The 21,384-nt window shown below is 31.7% G+C and overlaps 2 protein-coding genes across 4 annotated transcripts in view; both read right to left on the reverse strand.

Annotated features, from left to right (window-relative positions):
• Positions 1-21,384, reverse strand: part of LOC136024828 (protein Skeletor, isoforms B/C-like) — a 257,728-nt gene that overhangs the window by 59,014 nt on the left and 177,330 nt on the right. The window lies entirely within an intron of this gene.
• The window catches only part of LOC136024826 (three-prime repair exonuclease 1-like), a 28,335-nt gene continuing 20,805 nt past the window's right edge, over positions 13,855-21,384 (reverse strand). Inside the window, exon 3 of one of the 2 annotated variants that reach the window (XM_065700306.1) lies at positions 13,855-14,355. In XM_065700306.1, the coding sequence (XP_065556378.1) occupies positions 14,110-14,355 (246 nt within the window). In that variant the 3' untranslated portion in view covers positions 13,855-14,109. Of the gene's footprint in view, positions 16,527-21,384 lie in introns of both variants that reach the window. The other variant, XM_065700305.1, reaches the window with a different exon arrangement.

Raw genomic sequence — 21,384 nt, forward strand, 5'->3', positions numbered from 1 at the left:
CACATCAAATTAGTGACGGATTTCTTGACAATAAAACTAATGAGGAGGGACATAGATTCTGAGCGTCAATGACATAGTTATTGAATAGACCGGGTGAAGAAATTGCTCCTTGGCATGCACCCTTTAAAACCAGAATGAGCTTTGTTGGAGCAACTGGAGGCATATTCTTATCAGGGGGTAATTTTAGTTGAATACGCAGTCGAGAATACATGTCCCGAAGTGCGAGAATAACTGCAGGGCTTAGCCCTCGCTTAGCAGCTTTCAGAAACATTGCGGGGTGTATTAATGAGTCAAAGGCACGTTTGACGTCATAATTAGCAAGAGCAAGACATTCCCCAGCAGATTCTGCATCAATTAGAGTGTTTACCACGACTGTGAGTGCATCAGCACATCCTGTTCCTCGTTCGAACCTGAACTGGTGTGGTGGGGCATAACATGTTTTTTCAAGATCGTCTCTGAAGAGAAGTTCACAAGTTTACAGAGAGTTGTCGCAACAGTAATTGGTCAAAAAGAGGAACCTTGAGGTTCTACCTTCCCTTTTTTAGGAATGGGTGTGAGATTACCAACACAAAATGTAGTGGGAACCTTGCATTGAGTGAATATCATTTGCATTAAAAGTGTGATATGCTCGACAAGAAGAAAGCCACCATGCTTTAAATGCATAGCACTAACATAATCAATACCACTAGATGATTTCTGCTTCAGTTGATAAATAGCCTTTTCAATGGACTTAGTAGTAACGACAAAATGGGTATGCTGGGAAACTGCCAACATTTCTACGACCTTTACTTCGTAAAGTTGCTCAAGCTCCAGATCCAGTGAAGAAAATTCGGATTCATAGTACAAACACCATTCATCATCTGACATATCAGAAGCATAAACAGAGGAAGCATCAACCCGCGTCTGTGAAACCATTCCGAGAAAAAATTCCTGTCTACCCTAGCAGAATTAATATTTATGAGATTTTTCCTATGAATTGTGAGAGCTTTTGAAAACATTCTTTTTGAACGGACGCGCAGATCATTTAGGATACTAGTTTTTGGACAACCACAGTCTTTCCATAACGAAAACCAAAATTTTACACGGTGGCAAGAGGAAACAAGTTCAGGATTTGAAGACCAACCGGGAACAATACCCTTACGACCTTTAAAAAGAGGAACTGCTTGATCTTCCGCAAAACGAAGAGCATGACAAATTTCCACAAAATAAACATCCAAACATAGCTGTATCTCAATGTCATGAAGGTGAAGTGATTTATGTAAAAGGTGGAAAGGAATGCGAATCTTGTCTAGAATAAAATCTGACGAAAGCATAAATAATTCCGAATTAACTTTTGACCAATCGCGAACAAATTGAGAGCCTCGGATATTACAATGGATGGGACAAGGAGCCAACTTCTCTATTTGGAAAGAAGAAGCTATTGGAAGATGGTCTGAAAGCTGAAATTCACACAGGACTTTCACCTGGTTAATAACAAAATCAGAGAAATCTGCAACATGATCCAGGTTCGATGTGTGGGATGATATGTGTCTATAAGTAAAAACAGATTCTTTATCAACAACATAAAGAAAAATCACCAAAAAGGCCCTTAATCAGATTAGTCCTCAAAGATAGTTTGGAGCCTTCTTCACTTAAATTGCATTTAAAATTACCTACGATTGCACATTGAAGCCCTAACCGCCTTAGATTTTCTAAACCGGATCCTAATTTTTCACATGTTAGGGCAAATAGACGCTCAGATTTATCATTTTTGTAATTTGTTGGTAAATAAACATTAATAAAGACACAACTCTCAACTCTAATGGCTAAATGATGATCACTTGCCTCAAATAGACTAGACCTAAGTGACGACGACACAAAAATCTCTAAGCCTCTGGAGGGCCTTCCTCTGGTATTAAGTCATTTTTCGGGAATGCAGTAAGACGTTGCACCATCTAATCTCATTAGATTTGTACTATGCTTTGTTAAAAAATGCTCTTGCACGCACATAACTTCATACTTCGCAAGTAGCGTGGTCAGTACTGGTAGTTTATTCACGAAAGAACCATTTATATTCCAAGATAGGAAATTTATCATAGAAGCCATTGGCTCACAGTTTTGCGGTTTTAGGGCAGTTAATGCTATAGCACGTATGGCCTGGAGCTTTACAACTTACACAAAAAGGACTGATCTTACACGGGGATTCAAATTTTTACTTATGGTCAATAGCTCCGCATTTTGAGCACAGGGTAGTTTTTGTGCAATTTGCTGCAAGGTGGCCAGTCATACGGCAGTTAAAGAATCGACGCGGCAAAAACACCAACTCCTAGGTGGCAAGTCCCTCATAGCCGATTTTCACTGACTCTTGAAGGAACTGACCGAAGTCTTTTTTGATTTGAAATATACTTTGAATGTGCGTGACGCACCAAACTTAGCTATTTTGATGCATTTTGGGATTAATTCCTTTAGTGACGAGTCGACTAGTTCGTCCGGTGCTTGTTTAACAACAGCAACAAAAGCAGACTCTTTAAGTGTAACATTTAGAGTGGGGTCAGAACGCTTCACCTTTTCAAGGATTAGACTAGCGATTTCTTTAGACGAGATGACGAGTTTCCATTCATTCTTGCCACGGTGTAGCTCAGATACGTCGCTGCCAGGGCTAGGACAAAGAGTTTCTATAAACGCTTGGCACTCAGTTGGGCCTTTTAGCTCTTTTGGGGGGTTTTTTAGTATTACAGCATACGAGGGCTTGGGCATTGAGCCATTACATTGGGGCAAGACCAGTGACTGGTCTGAGAGGCTACCTGAAGGGTGAGACATGTCTGCCTGAACGCAGTCCAATTTTCGTGATAGCTCATTGACGTTGGACACAGCTGTAGCACTTACGGCCTCTCCTATAGTTAGGACTTCACATGGAATAAGAATAACAAACTTTGGAATTTTTAAGTTTTGCTTGGCAGCAGCAACTAAAGTTTTACACATGTTAAGAATATTATCTTCGTCTTTGGAGTGAGTCACTATTCGGGTTGTAACACGTAGTTCAGCATAGAGAACTTTCTTTGCTTGGATGATAGTATCGCGATCAAAATAAGTGACAGCTGCCTTTTGGTCTATCTCTTGCTTAACTTCATACATTAGAGATCGGCTTAAAAGTTCAAAACAGGATTCAAAATTGATTTGTTTTCCATTTCACACTATTCAAATGCTTTCTCAAATTAACCTGCTTGACTTTTTTTTCTCTTTTTACCTCTCTCCTTCCTCCTTTCCTCTTTTTTCTCCTTTCATTCTCAATATACGTTCAATTTAAGTCCCCGGAACATGAAATATGTGATATCAAGTATGTAGATGTTAACACCTTCATAAACATTCACACAGGTTTTAATTAGAACTGATATTTTACCAAATATTGCAAGATCTAACAAGTGGGATTAAGATTCATACCTCAGACTATCAAGTATGTGAAAATGAGAAAAAAATCCAATTAGTTTAGATGTTGACACCTTGAAAACTAGTTCAGTACTGCACCAAGAAAACTTGTTTCAAAGGGGAGTAACATAATGGCAGCAGCTTTTGGCACATTTGACAATTCAAATCTTATATTAAACATGCTGCAACGCTTGTACAGTAAATGCCAGCATTTATATCTTCTGATTCATTTTTTTTTAATGCAATAGAAAGATTTTTAAACAAAATAGTTCAAACACGAAATTTATCTGTCGTTAAATAATTGTGTCGTTAAATTTATCTGTCGTTAAGAAATGCAAACATGCGTTGGAAGCCTGTCAAATAAAACAAAAAAATTGTCTAAAATCTCCCTACAGGCCAGCATGGCCGAGTTGATAAGGATATTTACTGATCATCGGTTGCGATCCAACAGTTCAACTGTCACTGTTGCTTCGTGTAATAGTTGATTGACTTAACTTGACTTTATTAAACAAGAAACGATATACATAAATCTTATATAAAGGAAACAGGGAGGCAACTTGTTTTGTCTCTATACGATAATGTCAATACGATCGGGCCGCTGGCCCAGATCAAGTATTAAGAAGCATCCAACTTCCCTCCAAACGAAAACCCGGTGGGGTTTGCCTCGGAACCCAGGCGGATGTGAGACCACCAACACAAAAAAAAAACTGGATAACAGCCAAGAGGAGGGGTTTTGCAAAAAATTAAAAAACTTAATTTCTATTAACGTATGTATTGAAAAACGTAAAGAATTTATTGAATCCAATAATGTTAAAGTATCATTTGAATCTAATATTTTAAAGTATTATTTGAATATATATTTGGATCATTTAACAAAAGAAATGTTTTTTTTTTGTGCAGAGAAGCAGGCTACATACGCCATCTTTTTTCGAACCGTGAAAAGAAACAATACGACAATTATAATGATAGGATGAAGGGAAAAGAAAATGAGCGAAAATAGAGCGATTAATGAAACAATTAATATTAGCGGGTTGAAAGTAAGAAGAGTCTTATTTACATGTTAAAATTAAAAGACTTTAAGCGATGTTTTTAACCATTTAATTTCATTTTTTCATATACTTTTAAGGACGAAAAAAATAAATTTTTGCGTAATTCATTTTGCCATTTACTTATTTCTTCATTAATCAATTCACCTGATTTATTCATAGCAAGCAATTCTAAATAGAATGAATAAGCAGTTTTATACTCAACCTTTCTTTCTGCTTTTCTAAAAATTTTTCAAGTATTTTAATCAGAACTGTCCCAAAACTTCAAAAAGCAAGGGGCAACATAGCAAAAGCAGACAGAACTGAAGCACTAAATATAAATTTGGATACTAAGAAAGCATTACTAACATTTCCATAATATTTGAAACTTCTACGATAAACCAATAATCTCTTTTCAAGTTCTTCTTCCATTTATATTTGAAAATAAACTCTAAACTAAATTCTGTGGATCCATTCCCTTAAATATTCTTTTTATATAATCGACACACAATTCACATCGTTCAAATTTTGGACTTGAATAGAATGCTAGGCAATTTGTTTATTTGAAACCTTTAAGTAGTTGACGATTTCATTTCCACGTTGAATTCCAAATGAATCATAAAATTCTACAAATGAGTACTTGGGATCACTGAAATAACAAGTCCAATGCGTCCCAGGCGGTCCCATACAATCATAATTGAATACATTACATTCTTTTTTCTTTATTTTACTTAGTAAGTTATCTCTAGAAAAAACACCTCCAAAATAAGGAATATGACCTAGTTCATTCAATATATCAATATTTGTCAACGATATCATGTGATTTGGATTCTTTCTGACGTTCCCCGTTTTTTGGAAGCGAGCATTCTTTGAAATTTGAAATCTCAGCTCCAGCAACTTTTCTGGGTCTTCTACGCTGTTTGGGTACTTTAACCACTTTCAGTTCTAATTTTTGGGTCTACCACATTTTTTGGGAGCTTCAATAACCCCTTACGATCCAGATCCAATAATTTTTGTGTACCTGGCATTTTAAACCTCGGCCTTTCAGTTAAGTCCCGGTAGTGTTAAGCCTTCACCTTTAGCGTTTGAAGAACAGTAATTTTATCAACAATTTTCTTTTTAACCGTTGTACCTAATACACGTGTAACATTAGCAACTGCTAATGATATTAAAAATGGAAGTTAGCCACCATTTTGAATTAGTTGCTGATACGACATAATTATGTGACATTTTTATTATTTATTTTTCCTTGGTCAATTATCTTTATTTTAAACAATAACTTAACAAGTTCTTTACCAACAATAGTATTTTCTATTTGAATTTGGCAATATTCTTTTTTCATAAAACACCTGTTTATTTTTACTTTTTGAAGAGGGGATACATGAATTGTGTATTCATTAAAGTCAGCTTTTTAATTGATGTCAAATATACCAAAAAGAGAAAAGAACGATAATCTTGGAGGATTACGTAATAGTTGTTTTTAGGACAAATCAATATCGAATCCTTTATTTTCATGTTTATATTTTTCAATCTTAGTCACCTGTCTCTTATGAAGTATTAGTTTAATAGATTCTCGTTCGTTCACTTTTGTAAATGTTACTTTCACTTTACATTTTTGTTTTTCATCGAAACACGTTTTAATTTTTGGTTTTTGAAATTCTGATAAATAAATTTTATAATCTTCCATTTATTAGAGAATAATTTTTATAGATAAATTTCCAAGGTAAAGATTTTCGTAATACTCTTTTCAAAAAACTTCATAGGGTTGATTTTTACTTCAAAATTTCTTTCATTCTCTTATGAAATGCTTCATCGGGATGTTCAAGTATATTTATTATAACATTTTCAAAACTGTCGAAATGTTCAGATAACTGCATAAAGCTCTTCGAGCTCACCAATAAAGTGGAAAAATTAACTGCATCTGAAGCATTTTTTGAGTTTGTAACATTTCTAATTCTTCGATTTTCCGCATTAATATCTTCTTTTATTTACTTTTTAGTTATTTTGTACCAATAGACCTTGCTCATTAGCCCTGGTCTATATATTGTCAGGTGATTGATAAATTTTAGTTAATTTATTAATATCCTCACTTAAATACTGACTTGTAAGAATTTTTTGGTTAACAGCCTCACCCTTGAAATCGTTTAAAAATAATTTTAAATTTTTTTTATATTCATAGCATCTTTCCCTGATTTTGGGTCACCGAGATTAGTTAATCATTTCAATTGCAAATAAAGATCATCATCATCATAAAGTAATCTGCTTTCGTTACTTGTATACTTCCGATATTTACCTCCTAAGCTTTCAAAATTGTTCATTTAGTATACGCAAATTTTATTAAGCTAATATCCAAGCTCTTTCTGTACTTGAGAGGTCCCTTATTTGTTTTCAAATCAATTAGTAAAAATCCATGATTTTTTGTTGCTTCATGAAAGTAGTTGATAAATTTTTCTTTATTCAAGTAAGATGCATGGTTTGGTCTAAATCTATCATTTTTTTGTATTACAGCACTTGAAAACTGCGAAAGAGGTATATTTTAATCGTATAATTTTAGGTGTAGGCCTATAATAATAGCTCTGAGGAATATAGATCATTGATGCATTTTGTTTTCTACCTCTCACGAATAAATCTTCAATTTTTTCTGATCATTTTCTGTTACAAAATCGTCGAAGATATCTAAATTTTGACACTTTGACTTTAGGTCGTCTACATTAATGATACCGCTTTTATCATTACTCGAAACAAAAAATTCCATGTCAAGATATTCATGTTAATTGTTAAATGTTTATTCTTAAAGATCTTTAGCACACAGCTAAATTTTTTGAAAATATAAGTAATCATAAATCAAGATCAAGAGTAAGTTGGTTATACCACATCCAGAGTTACCACAAATGAAGAGTTGAAACGGTCATTGAGGTGCTAGCAAATGTTTATTTTAAAATGATCTTTGTTTTCTCCGCATTGATATACTTTAATAGGTGCTTTTCTATCCATTCACTTGGTAATAATTTTTGTATGTAAAATTCAACTATTAAGATTATAGCTTTGAAGCTTATAGTTTTGATGCTTTTAGCTTAACTTTAATTATGAAGTTTAATTGTAATACCTAACTAGCTTAACTATTATAACTTAATTAGCTTAATAATACATTAACTAGCTTATAGCTTCAAGGGATTAACTCCCGAGGGTGACGTGTTTGCTTTATTTTTCAGAACCTTTATTTTAGTGTCATTAGGGTCTAGAGCCTTCTTTTACTTTTCTAAAAACATTCTATGTTTGTTTGCCCTTAAAGTATACTGAGTTTCTGATAGGTTTCCACTTTTCCGAATTATACATCTTTATAATTCTTTAATGTTATTTTATCTTTAACGATGTTCGTTTTGATACCTTTCATTTTTACTTTGCTTTGGTTTCATCTTCATCCTCTTTTAAATAAACATATACTTTTGATCTTAAACCCACAAAATCTGATATTATTGTCCTGGATAATAAATTTCTTCATAAAATTCCTCAGTTCGGGTATCATAAATAAAGCTATCCGTATCCATATAACATAAGACAGCGTTTTCACTATATTTTGGTTTCATGTATTCATAATGAAATTCATACTTCTGTAACTTAGATAGCTCTAATGCAGCGAATCCAATATAAATATATTTATCTAGATTTATTTTGACTTGGCCATTCTGGCTACCGAGAAATTATTGCTAAAGATTTTTTCTGATCTAATTTTACATTTTTTAAATACTTTTGTCTTTGATCCTCACTAGTAGTTATTTCTATACTTGCTCTTTTTCTAACATTTTCCATGGTTTTCCCAAAAAAAGCATTATTCATGAGTTTAAAAAGATTTTTCTCGAAATCATTCGTTTTCTTTTGTCGTAATTTAGTATTATGATTGATATGTTCTTTTAAAAAGGGTGACTCAGTAAATGTTAGTATTCTATGTAGTTTTTCCAATACAAAGGCATGTTTTAAGTAAAATTCTAAATCTTTATAATGCACAACATAATTTATTTTATTATCCAATGTTATACTTAATTTGTATTGAAAATGTTAAGGAGCTAGAGGTAAATCTTTATGTAAATTTTGTAAATCTCATGGATATTCTAAATCAAGTTCGTAAATGGATCCCACATTATCCTTATTCATATCTGATAAAACGTAATATTTTAATTGTTGGTAATAGTCTGAAGTGTTGTTTTTCTTTAAGTGGTCGGGTATATTAATAAAGATAGTCATTTTAAGGTAAATCTTGTGACATTACCCAACCATGTAAATTATTAGCATCTAAATACATCAAATAATTTGAAGGATGTGTTTGATTAAAATTTTTCATATATTTATTATTTGCTTCATCATATCTTTTCATGCGCTGAGACACACCTCCCTTTATGACGAAAGTATAACAGTTCAAAATAGGGATGAAACTTTTTAATTGACAGTGAAACAAATATAAAATTTTTTCAACTGGGTGTTTCAAACGCCTATACAGTGTCCATCATCAGCAGTAAAACTAAAAGACATTAATAAAAACAAACAAAATTAATACCCGATAAACTAATTACATTTAGTTTATTGCTCTTATTTTCTCAATGCAGCAGTGAAAGCAAATCTCCTTGACCTTTTTGGTTCTAGTTCATTAGATTTATCTGACATATCAGGTGGACAGAGGCTTTATTAAATTAATATTAAATATTATTATTAAATAATATTTTAAATATAATTATTTATTATTAACTTATCATAAATTGAATTCAATCCAAATTCACCTGTATCTCTGTTTATGGAATAATTATTGAATATAATTTCGATCGTTTCCCGGAAAATTTTCTTTGAACCTTAGTCCCTAGAAATCAAAGAAATATTTTCAAACAAAATAAAATGATTTGAATAATTATAAATATATTCCGATTGATCTGACGTGAAACTTTCAGGTTTGAAGTTTTGCTTTAAGGACGATGAAATAGAATTATGGTGTTGTAGTAATCTCATTTTTTAAATCTGGTTAGTACGTCCCAGATAAGTGCTTCCACAAGTACATAGGATTTTATAAGCCCCACTTAGCTGCTCTACAGAAGATTCGACCGGAGAAAGACGACAAAAATCTATTATTGTTTGTAGATTTTCTGTTAATTTTAAAATCCAGACTATTTTCATTTTTTTAAAGAAAAACATCTAGAAAAGAAAGTTTCTTATCCTCTTCTAATTCTATTATAAATTTTAAATCACCTCTCTAAAAATTAACATGTTCTAAAAAACCTTTTAATTCCTCTTCCCCATAATTAAAAGGTATTTTATAATATCTTAATTTTTGGGGAGGTAATTTAAAATTTACAGCAGAATTTTTAAAAAGAAGGAAAAATTTCTAGAATTTTCTAACGATATCCTGAAAATAACAGAAAAGAAAGATGTATTTTGTTTTTTACCATATGTTCCAGGGATAAGTGAAAAACTTAAAAGAATTATACAAAATAATGGTTAAAAGGTAGCTTTAAGATGTACTAATGCTTTGGCTTGTTTTTTAAATTCTGGAAAGGATGGAACTTCCGTATAGCAACAAAGTGGGGCTTATAAAATTCCATGTTCTTGTGGAAGCTCTTATGTGGGACGTACTAACCAGAATTTAAAAATGAGATTACTACAACACCATAATTCTATTTCATCGTCCTTAAATCAAAATTCCAAACCTGAAGATTTCATGTTGGCTTTATCGTAGCATATTTATAATTATCCAAATCAAATAAATTAAAGCAAATATTCAGGGAAACGATCGTAATTAAAAAAATTCTATTCAAGAATAATTCCAGACTCAGTTGAATTAGGACTAAATTCAATTTATGATAATTTACTGAGGTCAAATAAAGTATATCTCATTTCACCTAAGAGTTTTGACCTCTGTCCACCTGATATGTCAGAAAAATCTAATGAACCGGAACCGAAAAGGTCAAGGAGATTTGATTTCGCTGTTGTTTTGAAAAAAATAAGAGCAATAAACTGTATGTAATTAGATTATTGGATATAAAGTTTGTTTGTTTTTATTAATGTCTTTTAGTTTTACTGATGATGATGGACACTGTATATGTGTTTGAAATATTCAGTTAAAAAATTGTATTTTTGTTTCACTGTCAATTAAAAGGTTTCATACTAATTTTGAGCTGTTATATTTTCGTCATGGAAAGGCAGTGTGGTCTTCTAAGCTATTTACCTCCTCTTATTCCTTTTTCGATTTATTTAAACATATCTTCGTAAGAAAATAATGCACTTTCAGCTTTATAGTGTTTGAAAAAAGCTTCCCATGTTAGTCCTGGAACTGAAAAGAATTGCAGTGGATCTTGTTTATAATTATTTAAACGTACATTGCTAAACTTTTCAGCGACATCTGATAAAATTAAAACATCAATTGTTAGATATAATTTAGTGTAATCTAATAGAAATTCAAATTTAAATAATTTCTAAATAGATTTTGCTCTTATATATTCTTCTTCAGAAATAAATTCTTGCCTATTTAATCAAATTTCTTATCATTTATTTTTTCATAACTATCAATATATTCATAGGGATAATAATCTTTTTTTAATTATTTCTTTGAGTTCTTCAGTATTTTGAAATACATCAGAAGTATGCGTAGAATTATTTTTAAACAATTATAATTTACTTTGTATTCACATTATGATAAATTTTCAGAAAGCTGATCTAAGGATGAAGCCATAAACCTGAGTGAATCCGTGAAACGCATTACATATCGGGTTTCATTAACAGTTATTGTTGTATAAAACGGTATAAATCTCTTCCCTGGATCAAAAATACCATTAGCAGGTACTAATTCTCTAAGAAATAAATGAGAGTCATATTTTGAGAGATTTTGCATTACAATAAGGATATGTTTAGAAATTCTAAAGTTCTTATTACATTCTGCATGAGTAAATCCACGTATATTACCTGTCATATGGTCATCATCTAAAAGAAAACTATTATCTACTATATCCTTTTCACAAATATGACAGCTTTTAATAGTTATATTATTCCTTTATTCTCTTACCTGCTATTGTGTATAAACATGATCTCTCTGCCTATTTTTATATTCATTGGCTATTTCTGTACACACTTCTGTGATGGTAGTTTTAAAATGTCCGATAGCATTTTGACCAAAGTATTAGAAATATGTATTTGTGTTGTATCAAAGGAACAACATACTTGAAATCCATAAGCAAATTACTTTTGCTCTGCTTGTTTAATTATCTTTTTACATTTCTTTTGATTAAATTCTTCTTTATACGATGCAAAATCAGCTATTATGCAATAGAGTACTTTCATTTGTTTAGCTATATTTTAAAACTCAATTTTAGATCCTGGTTTTGGCAAAATGATGTCATGATCTTCACAGTTGTCCTGTTTAGAATGTTTTTCAAACTTTTTCTCTTCTGTGAAAGGCCTTCCTCACTAGATGCAAAGACAAATTTTTGATGTATGTTTGGTAATTTGAGTTCACAATAATCTACTTAGAACTTTAATTAAAATATAATGATTATCAAAATAGAGTAAATTAATCGTATGTGTAGTAGTTTTTCCATTGACCTTAGTTTTAAGAATATGAGCTCAAACCGGTTTATTTTCTCTTATTTCAAATAAACAAATTTTAATATTATATTTGTTTTCAAATTTAAGAATATCTTGAATATCCTTTGAAAAATTAGTGATCCCACTAAAGTTGAATTTAATTTCGTGTTTCGGTAGTTTGATAGTCCGTCTATATGATTTTTAGCTGGATTAAGATAAGCAATTATTGACCATAGAAAGCATTCATTATCATGATTTTATATATTAATGTAATTTTTTTTTATTTTTTACAAATTCAGACAATTCTTTATAAGTAGCTCCCACATAATTTGGAAACCTTGCCATTCAATAATCAAATCCATCGACTCTTTCAGATTTTAAGCCTGATCTGGGTGTATACTCAATGACTATTGTATGTATATTGTATGTATTCCCGTGAATACCATTTAGATGGCTTTGTTCGATGGTACTATTTTCTATTAAAAATCCAGGAGTATTTATGATAATGAATAGGCTTGAGTTTTTCATTATCCTTCTGAGAATAAATATGACTCGTGCTGTAGATTGAACTCCGTAACTATCTCTATCATTAATTCAATTTTTAAAATCTCTAGCAACAGAGTCAAAAACTGGTTTAAAACAGCTAAACTTGTATTCTTGAAATATTAACTGTAAGGGAAATTTCTCTTATACATTGAATACTTAGATTATAATCTTATTCTTTTTCTTTAAAAATATACTCAGGGATATCTGGAACTTCTCTTGTTGTTTATTATTTATAAATGTATTCGAAATGTCAGTATTCCTATCCTTTTTAACACTCTCACTACCTGTTACATGTCGAATGAAAGTTCAATTTTGATTATTAAAATAACTTTTTACTTTATTCATTACTTTATAATTTCCAGCACTTGAAATCTGCTTTTATTTTAAAATTTGATTTGATTTCATTAATATCTTTATTTCGTACATTATTAAATTGAAGTTTTAAATCTGAAATAATTTTATTCTTGATTTTATTTACTAATTTTAGTTTTAATTGTAAGGTTCAATATTGTAGTGATACTGCTTTTTGTCATCTTCTGTTTTTATATTTCATGACCATTGAATTAGGGATCACACTTTGATATTTTTTTCTATAAAGATGATCATTAATGGCATTGAATATTTTAAGTTTTTTAGCCAGTAATCTTTAAATTATGGCATTTGAAAAATAACCGCAATTCATTAATTGTATAATACGGTGACTGATTTTTTATATTGACCAATTTGGATTTTCATTGTAAACAACTTTTATTCACTTTTGTAGTATCAACCATTTATTAAAAGCTAAATGTATTAAACAAAATTCAAAATTTTAAAAAATAGTCAAGCGTGAGGAATTTTAGTGCTTGTTATTTACTATTTTTGAGACTTTCTTGAGAACATAGAAATCTGTTGTGTTTATTAATATGTTTAATAATTTAAATTTGTTTAATAATTCAAATTTATAATAAATGGAGATTTATTGTGTGCAATATAGAAAGGTTACTGCAACGGAGTCTATAACTCGGAAAATCGTTTAAAAAAAGCAAACAATTGGCAAATATCCTGCATTAAAGGAAGTGGTATTTATACAGGCAAAAGCAGCGTATAAAACAATATTTTAGAACTCTATTACTCAAAATTTTCAATGATTGATGATTTTGATGGAAAATTCAAAAAGCATGATGTTACTGTATCAAAAACTGAAATCAAAGAAGTTTTGCAAAATCAAAATAGCTATTTTCTATACCACCAAGCGTATCATACATTTAAAAGAAGACGTGTTTACATTCATAATATTGATGACCAGTGGTCCGACTAATCACCTGAGAGAGAGAGAGAGAGAGAGACACTTTTTATTATACATATATTATCAATATACAGAAGAACCACATCAGCCACTTTAGAAAGTCAAAAACTTGTTAGTTAACAGCATTAACAAAACGAAACAATAAATGAAACAAAATGAAACAAAAAATTAGGAAAAAGAAAACAATAGGAAAACAAAGAATAAGAAGGGAGAAAAAGAGAGAGAGGAAAAAAAAAATATAACTTAAGAAACAACTCAATAAACCATCCCAATTAAATTATTTACTTAGTCTCTTCCCAGAAAGTGGTTCTTCAGTCTACTCTTAAACTGGCTAACATTTTCAGATAACCTTATACTCATTGGTAAGGAATTCCGCACTTCTGGTCCAGCAAACCTGTGACCAAAACTTCCCCTCTGAGAGTTGCGATACTCATATACCAAATCATCCATATTTCTAGTCTCATAACTGTGGCATGAAGAATTCTTTGCAAACTTTTGACAAAAAATTTCAGGGGACAATCCATAAATACTCTGAAATAAAAATATAGCAAGTTGATAATCATGAAGTGGGCTAATAATGAGTTTCCTATAACAATTAACAGTATCTTTTTCACCATGGACATAATTTCCTAATAGTCAAATAACTTTGTTTTGTAAAACCTGAACACGTTTAAAACTTGTAAATCCACCAGCCCATATCACACAACCGTAAGAAATATAAGGCATGACAATAGAATGACAAAGAGTTACAAGGGCAGAACGAGGTAACTGATTTCTCAGACGCCGAATCAGACCAAGCCCTCTAGATACCCTGGCTGCCACCTCATCGCCATGTGCTTTCCAACTAAGATTTTGATCAAGCTGGAAACCAAGGTATCTCACCAGAGCTATTTGTTTCAATGGCAAGTAGATTTGGTTGATACGCACCAGTATAAAATTTAAAATAATAATTTTAATTATATTCTTACAGTCATCGACGGTTTTAGTAAATATGTATGTTGTTTTCTTTTAAAGGAGAAAACGGGTAAGAAAATTATTGCTGCACTGCTTTTCACCAAACTTTTAGAGGAAGACGAAGAAAATGAAAATGCACAAGCAAGTGACAGTGATGGTGAAGACGATTAATTTGAAGCGGAGGACCTAGAGCTGTCTGACAGCGAGAGAGAGATCCAACCAAAGTTTCTTGTGACGACTCAGAAGAAGCAATGAAACAGGAAAAATCCTACTGTCTATAGAAGGGCAAAGTAATTCTTTTGCTGCCCACTTGTCACGAAGAATATCTGTTTTTAAACTCTTTCAAAAAGCCAAGCTCAATTGAGCTCCATAATTAAACTAAGGGAAAGACAACTCCTTTGAGCAATTTTGCTCGAGTATGAGCGCAATTCGAAAGACGAAGTGGCAGTCGATGTGCGTACTGTGTTGCACAATGAATTTAGCTTTTATCAACTCAATTATCATTAACACAAATAAAACACCACCTGGAACAAAAACCTTGTCATTGACGTGACCTTAAGATGACTCTGTACGAGCGGCGTGTAATGTCATATATGCAACAACGTTATGAAACACTAGGTTTGCCACTTTGACTCCAAAAAACCATCAGAGATGTGTTAAAAGGGAATTTTTTCGTCAAACAACAGACTCAGAGGAGGCCAATAGGACGAACGACCGGTTTTGCCAACCCAGTAAGTGACTCTGCGCCTTATGCCAGAAACCATTTTGTAGAAAACACCGATTATTGTGCCAAAAATGTGGACCAGAATAGCCCAAAGATACAGGAAACCAGTATTTTAGAAGAGAACTATCTGATTTTTTGTCTGATTTTCATCCCAATCATTTTAAATAAATATTAGCTGTGATTATTGATGTCAAAGACGAGAGAGTATAATTTACCCACTTATAATACAATGTCTCTTGGCACCCTTTAGCATCCTAAGGTTAAACAAACAGAAACAATTATGAAGGGATAAATTGAAGAAACTCATGAATCTCACACGATCTTGCACTCACAAGAAATATACCATTTCAGTGGATGGCGTACTACAGTTTCAGCGCTATTATAACGCAAAAAATATAGAATTCAACTTAATAAATTATGTAAGTAAAATGAAAATTTACAGGAGCCAAAATCTAAGCCATCTTAAACAAAAACGAGAGTTATATTATCTGTTACTTTTGTAATAAAGTTCATATCATGACATATATTTTGATGTAGAGTAAAAAATAGCTTAAAACATGACCACAAGAACAATTGCAACACCAATTGAGAGCCAAACTTCTAAGTAACATGAATTCAAATAAAATTTATTAAGCTGGTGAAATTAAAATTACACAATTTTATTTTATACAATATTAAAATAATTATGTGTTACTCTTATTGTTTTACAATGTTTGTCATCAAAAACTTCCCTATCTTCTTATTATTTTTGTATATCAACTTGACAGTCTCTGACTTTAATATTCTTATTGAAGTCCTTAGCATTCTTGTCCATCCAATTCACAAATTCTTGGCCGGCAGCAACTGTGCAAGCAATTAAAGCCATCACATCACTTTCTGCTCTATGTGCAGAAGGTATTTCATCATTGAGATAAAAATAGTAAATATCAGAGAGTTTTCCACTCTTAGGTTTTGATATTGTATTCATATGAATTGCCTTTAGCCCGGTCATTGAGTCACAGCATAGTGTATCATCGGCCAGGGCCTAAAATTAAAGTTAAAAATTTAGGGATAAACTAAAACTGAAGCCTATTGGAGGACAGGCATATATTTGAAAATAAATCTAGCTTACACTTTTGTGAGGATACGAAAAAATTGTCCAATTACCTTTCCCCTGAAAAAGATTCAAAGACACCTCTCACCTTCCTATATGTTCCTCTAAATTTCAATTTGATCCCCAATTCGTATGAAAAAAAGATAGTTTTGCCAAAAATATAACTTAGGGTTATAGCCAAGGCCGAATAACGTCTTTAGGTGTGTCCTACTGTTTTAGTATTTAGAGAGAGATAGAAAGAGAGAGAGAGAGAAAGAGAGAGAGAGAGAAAGAGAGAGAGAGAGAGAGAAAGAGAGAGAGAGAGAGAGAGAGAGAGAGAGAGAGAAGAAAACAGTCAGGTTGCCAAATGGAAGAAACATACTACCCCAAGACAATCAGAAAAACATCTAAGTAAACAATTGCTCTATTCCCGTGGTCCAAATTTGTTCTTACATTATCGGTTACATTCCATTTGAGTTTAATTCATGGATAAATTGCACACATAAGAAGGAAATCTATCACACTATTGCTATTAGAAAGCTAAGTGAAGATATCTGATAAATTAATGAAAACGGTTCGTTTTTAATTGGTGTGAGTTTAAAATAAACACATCTATTAGGGCTTCCTCTTTCTAGCATTAAAGATACGAATTAATCTTAAAAGTAACTATTTAATGACTTGCTATGAGCTTGGAAAGAATGATCCGTTTCAAATAAAACTTTTAATCTATAACTTGAGCTACTTTATAACCAATTATTACACAATATGGATGTAGTACTTTCAATGTCACTAAACAATGAACCTTCCATAAAATATTCGAGCCACCATAACAAAGGGTCCCAATCTCTAAGCCATCACTTCATAATAAAAATTTCTTTTGTTAGTTTCAGGATCCTTTTTGGCTCGTAATTTCTATTGACTAACCAAATATAAAAGAATCAGCTTTTGATGAATTTCAAACCAAACGCGTAAAATGAATCAATCGATGAGGAGCTGATTTAGAATTTAACTTGAGATCTATTGGATGACGGTGACATTACAGTGTCAAACTAAATATTTAAATACTTCTTGGGGTAAAAGTGTCTCAAAACATGAACTTCCAAAATATTAAAGTATTTAATCTTTTACTCTTTGCTTATATGGCAAGTAAAAAAAGTATAAATTCAGAAATTTAATTTTTTGCAAAGATTCAGGTTTAATTTTTTTGAATTTGGCCTTTGGTCAAAAGTTAATATTAGTTTTTCATTTAATTAGGGCCTTCGAATAAAATCATCAATTACTCAATCAACATCTTTAATACAATTTTTTAGTTCTACTTCTTTCGTTTTTATTATTCAATTAAAACAAACATATATTAACTATGAAACAATTTGTTTTGTAGCAAAAGTTAAAAGAAAAGCTATGTCCTGATCCACAAAAAAAACAGAAATTACAATGAACAATGAAATAAAATTTAAAAACTTAAGTTTAAGCTTAAATTTAAGCTAAAATTTAAAATTTAAAATTTAAAAATATTTAAAATTTAAATTTAAAAATTTAAAATTTAAAAGAATTAGACTTAAAAAAAATGAAACCAACAATGAACTTAGAATGTATCAAAATTGAACGAGACACAAGAACTAGACGTATAAACTGGGATGTTGCCGCTGTTACACTCCAACTTGAGTGTCATTTGAGTTTTAGTGAAAGCAACATGTAGTTTAGTAATTCCTCTTTTATAATTATAGCATTCAGAAATAAATGGATCAAAGAAAGCTCTCAAAATTAATTCCATCATACGTATTTTATATTATCAATCTAGATCCATTTGAATGATATACATTAAAGTTCTAATTTTACTTTCTTCGTTCTAAACATATTACTTTAAAATGCCTAAACGAGCCGAATAGATCTGTCTGCAAATTTTCACTTCAAGAATAAAATGGATTTCTTCAAAAATTAAAACAATGTAGTTTATCATTTTCAAAATGTAGTTTAAACCCCATTAGTTTAAACCAAATAAACAAAAAAGAAGAATTAAGACCTAAAATTCAATAAATTCTTTTTAAACATATATATTTTCTTTTGTATGATCTTGATTGTTATTGAAATTTTTCTTTTCAATTATTATAGTTTGTCATGATAATTAATTTTGTTTGTATATGTTATAACATCAATAACAACGCAAACAAGGAAAATGACATCCCAGGAAGAATTAATGTTTATAAAAAAACGATGCTTTCTTTCGTTTCTTCTTCATTTTACAAATTTTAAACCGTATTTTATGGAAAACAATATGCATTCTGAAGAGTTTATTTTTATAGGGCCACATCTAAGATTTGTTTCAAGAGAGGCTGCAAGTTTTTTTTTTGGGAGGGGGGGATCATCTAAAAAAAATAAAATTGCAAAGCGCATCAAAATTTATTTATATACATTTTATAGCTTTTTACGATTAGTATTCAAGCTTCGAGTGAGGGGATGGGGCCAAAGCCAGATTATACCATTCGGTCCGGATCTTTTTTAGTCGTTTTGTTCAAGGGGGGTTCGAGAAAACTTTACAAAACTTCCTTAATTTGTTTTTTTTGTATTTTTTCGTTAGCTTTTTATGAGTAAGATTTAACCTTTAGGCGATGGGGAGGAGGTACCCTGAGGCCCGGTAAAGCCATCACTGTGGATACGGCCTTGAATTTTTATTTGAAATGGCTTAGTTTCTTTTAATTTTGCTTTTGCTTTGAAGTCGCTTAAAATATTTTTTACTTTCAGTAAAGCGTGAATGACACCAGCACTACAATTGGGATGCAAGGGGGATCACTTCTCATTTCATATATCTATTAATTTCTGTTGTTTATTTTAGTTTGAGTTAAATATCGCTTTTATTTTTAGTACATTATAACTTCATTATTAGTTTCGTTTTTTATTAAGTCTAATGCCTGTTTCTTTTAAATTAATATCTCTCTTTTAGCATCTATTTAAAAAAAAAATCTATAATTAGAGTACAAGGGGGACGACTCTTCAGGTCATATATCTAGCAATTTCTGTTCGTTTTGAGTTTTAGTTGAATATCAGTTTTATTTTTGGTACATTATAGATTCATTGTTGGTTTCATTTCTAATTAAGTCCAATGTCTGCAATGTCTGTTGCATTTAACTTTTAGTTCATTATTTATTCGAATTTCCCACAGTTTTCTTAAAAGAACTTTTCTTAAAAGAACTGTTTTTCTTATTTAATCAGGTTTAAAAAGGTGGGGGGATATTAGCTTTTCTCTCAGGCACACACTAAATTAATAATTTGACTTCATGACAAAAATATATCATAGCCATAATCGAACCAAATTATAGCTTTTTTTTATCATAAGATTATTTGAAATCTCTTTTTTCTGTTTGTACAGCTTACATCCCTACCACATCACATTGAAACTGTGAGATAGCCCTTCTGTTCACAATGGCCCAAAAAGCATATGGCCATGCATTCAAGGTGAACACAACCCCTCAGAGTCTAGGAACAAGGATTATAAGTTACGCCAGGAGGCTTATAAGGTTTTCATCGAGTTACTATCGGATAAACCTTGGATCAGAAGAGGCTCAATTGATTGGGAGTCGGCAGTTCTACTGCCCTTTTTAAGAGCCAAAAGTAAATGGAGGGCAGCCAGTCACCTCCCCAAGCCTATCATTCCCCAAAACATATCAAAACCTTAAGAGAGCTATTGTGTTCAGCATTTTCGAAAGATCAAGTATTACGTCTTTCGGAATGTTAACCTCCCCAAAGTCCTCAGGGAAAGGGGTGTAAGTTAAGGAACTTATTCACTGTCTACACATGCTATATGTTATTCAGAAAGGTGTGCAGGTTTGAACCTTAATTTCTAAAAAGACCAAGAACATTTAGGTGAGCCCTTCAGAGAATGTTAAGGGGAGTGTTAAACTAAACCAAAACGCATTAAGTGTATTCAAATTGTTGAAAGGTCATAGGTCAGGAATAAATGAGTAGATTAATTTATAACTTTTTAGGAATGATAAGGAGATGACCAAATGGGCATTACTTGCTAGCTACCTCTGTTACTACAGCTACTACAACTATCACTGCTACCTCTAATACTAATACAAACTACTATTACTACTTCTAACAACGCACTGCAGCACCAAGCAACCTCAGGCAAACACAGCTTAGCACACTCCTCCTCCGTCCTAATCTATTCAAAAACTCCCTCTTTGCACCTTCCCAGGAAGTTCCCATTTCCCTTAAATCTTTCTTTAAGACATCCTCCCATCGCAGCCGTGGACGACCTGCTTTCTGTTTAGCCCTAGACGGTTGGCGGGAGAGTACAAGCTTCAGCAATATGTCATCCTTCATTGACAGAACATGCCCTAGCCATATCAAACGTTCTTTCATTATAGCACTAGAAAGCAGGATTAAAACCGCTCCTACCACACTACTCCACTTACAATATTTGAGGAAAATTTGAACTAAATGAATAGACTCTATGTACATGTACATTGTCAATAAACCGTATCTCAAGAACTGATTAGAGTGTTAGGATGGAACTTTCGAAGAATGCTTTAAGGAGAGGATCATCTAGCCGAATGGCGAGCTACTGCTAGTGGTAGTGCACGCTATTCTAATACTACTATCTCTGCTACATTCACTACTAATACTTAAACTGCCCCTTTATTGTAACTACTTGTAAGGCTAAGAACATTGAGAGGACAAATGTCAAGAAGTACATAAATATACAGGTTATCAAAAGGGCAGATAAGCAATGTCATAGTTATGGCTTATTGCATTAAGTTTAAACTTCCTTTACTTGAAAGAAAGATGTTCAACTGACCAAAAGGCA

Source organism: Artemia franciscana, chromosome 3 (assembly GCF_032884065.1).
Source record: "Artemia franciscana chromosome 3, ASM3288406v1, whole genome shotgun sequence".
In the NCBI taxonomy this organism is placed as follows: Eukaryota; Metazoa; Arthropoda; class Branchiopoda; order Anostraca; family Artemiidae; genus Artemia; species Artemia franciscana.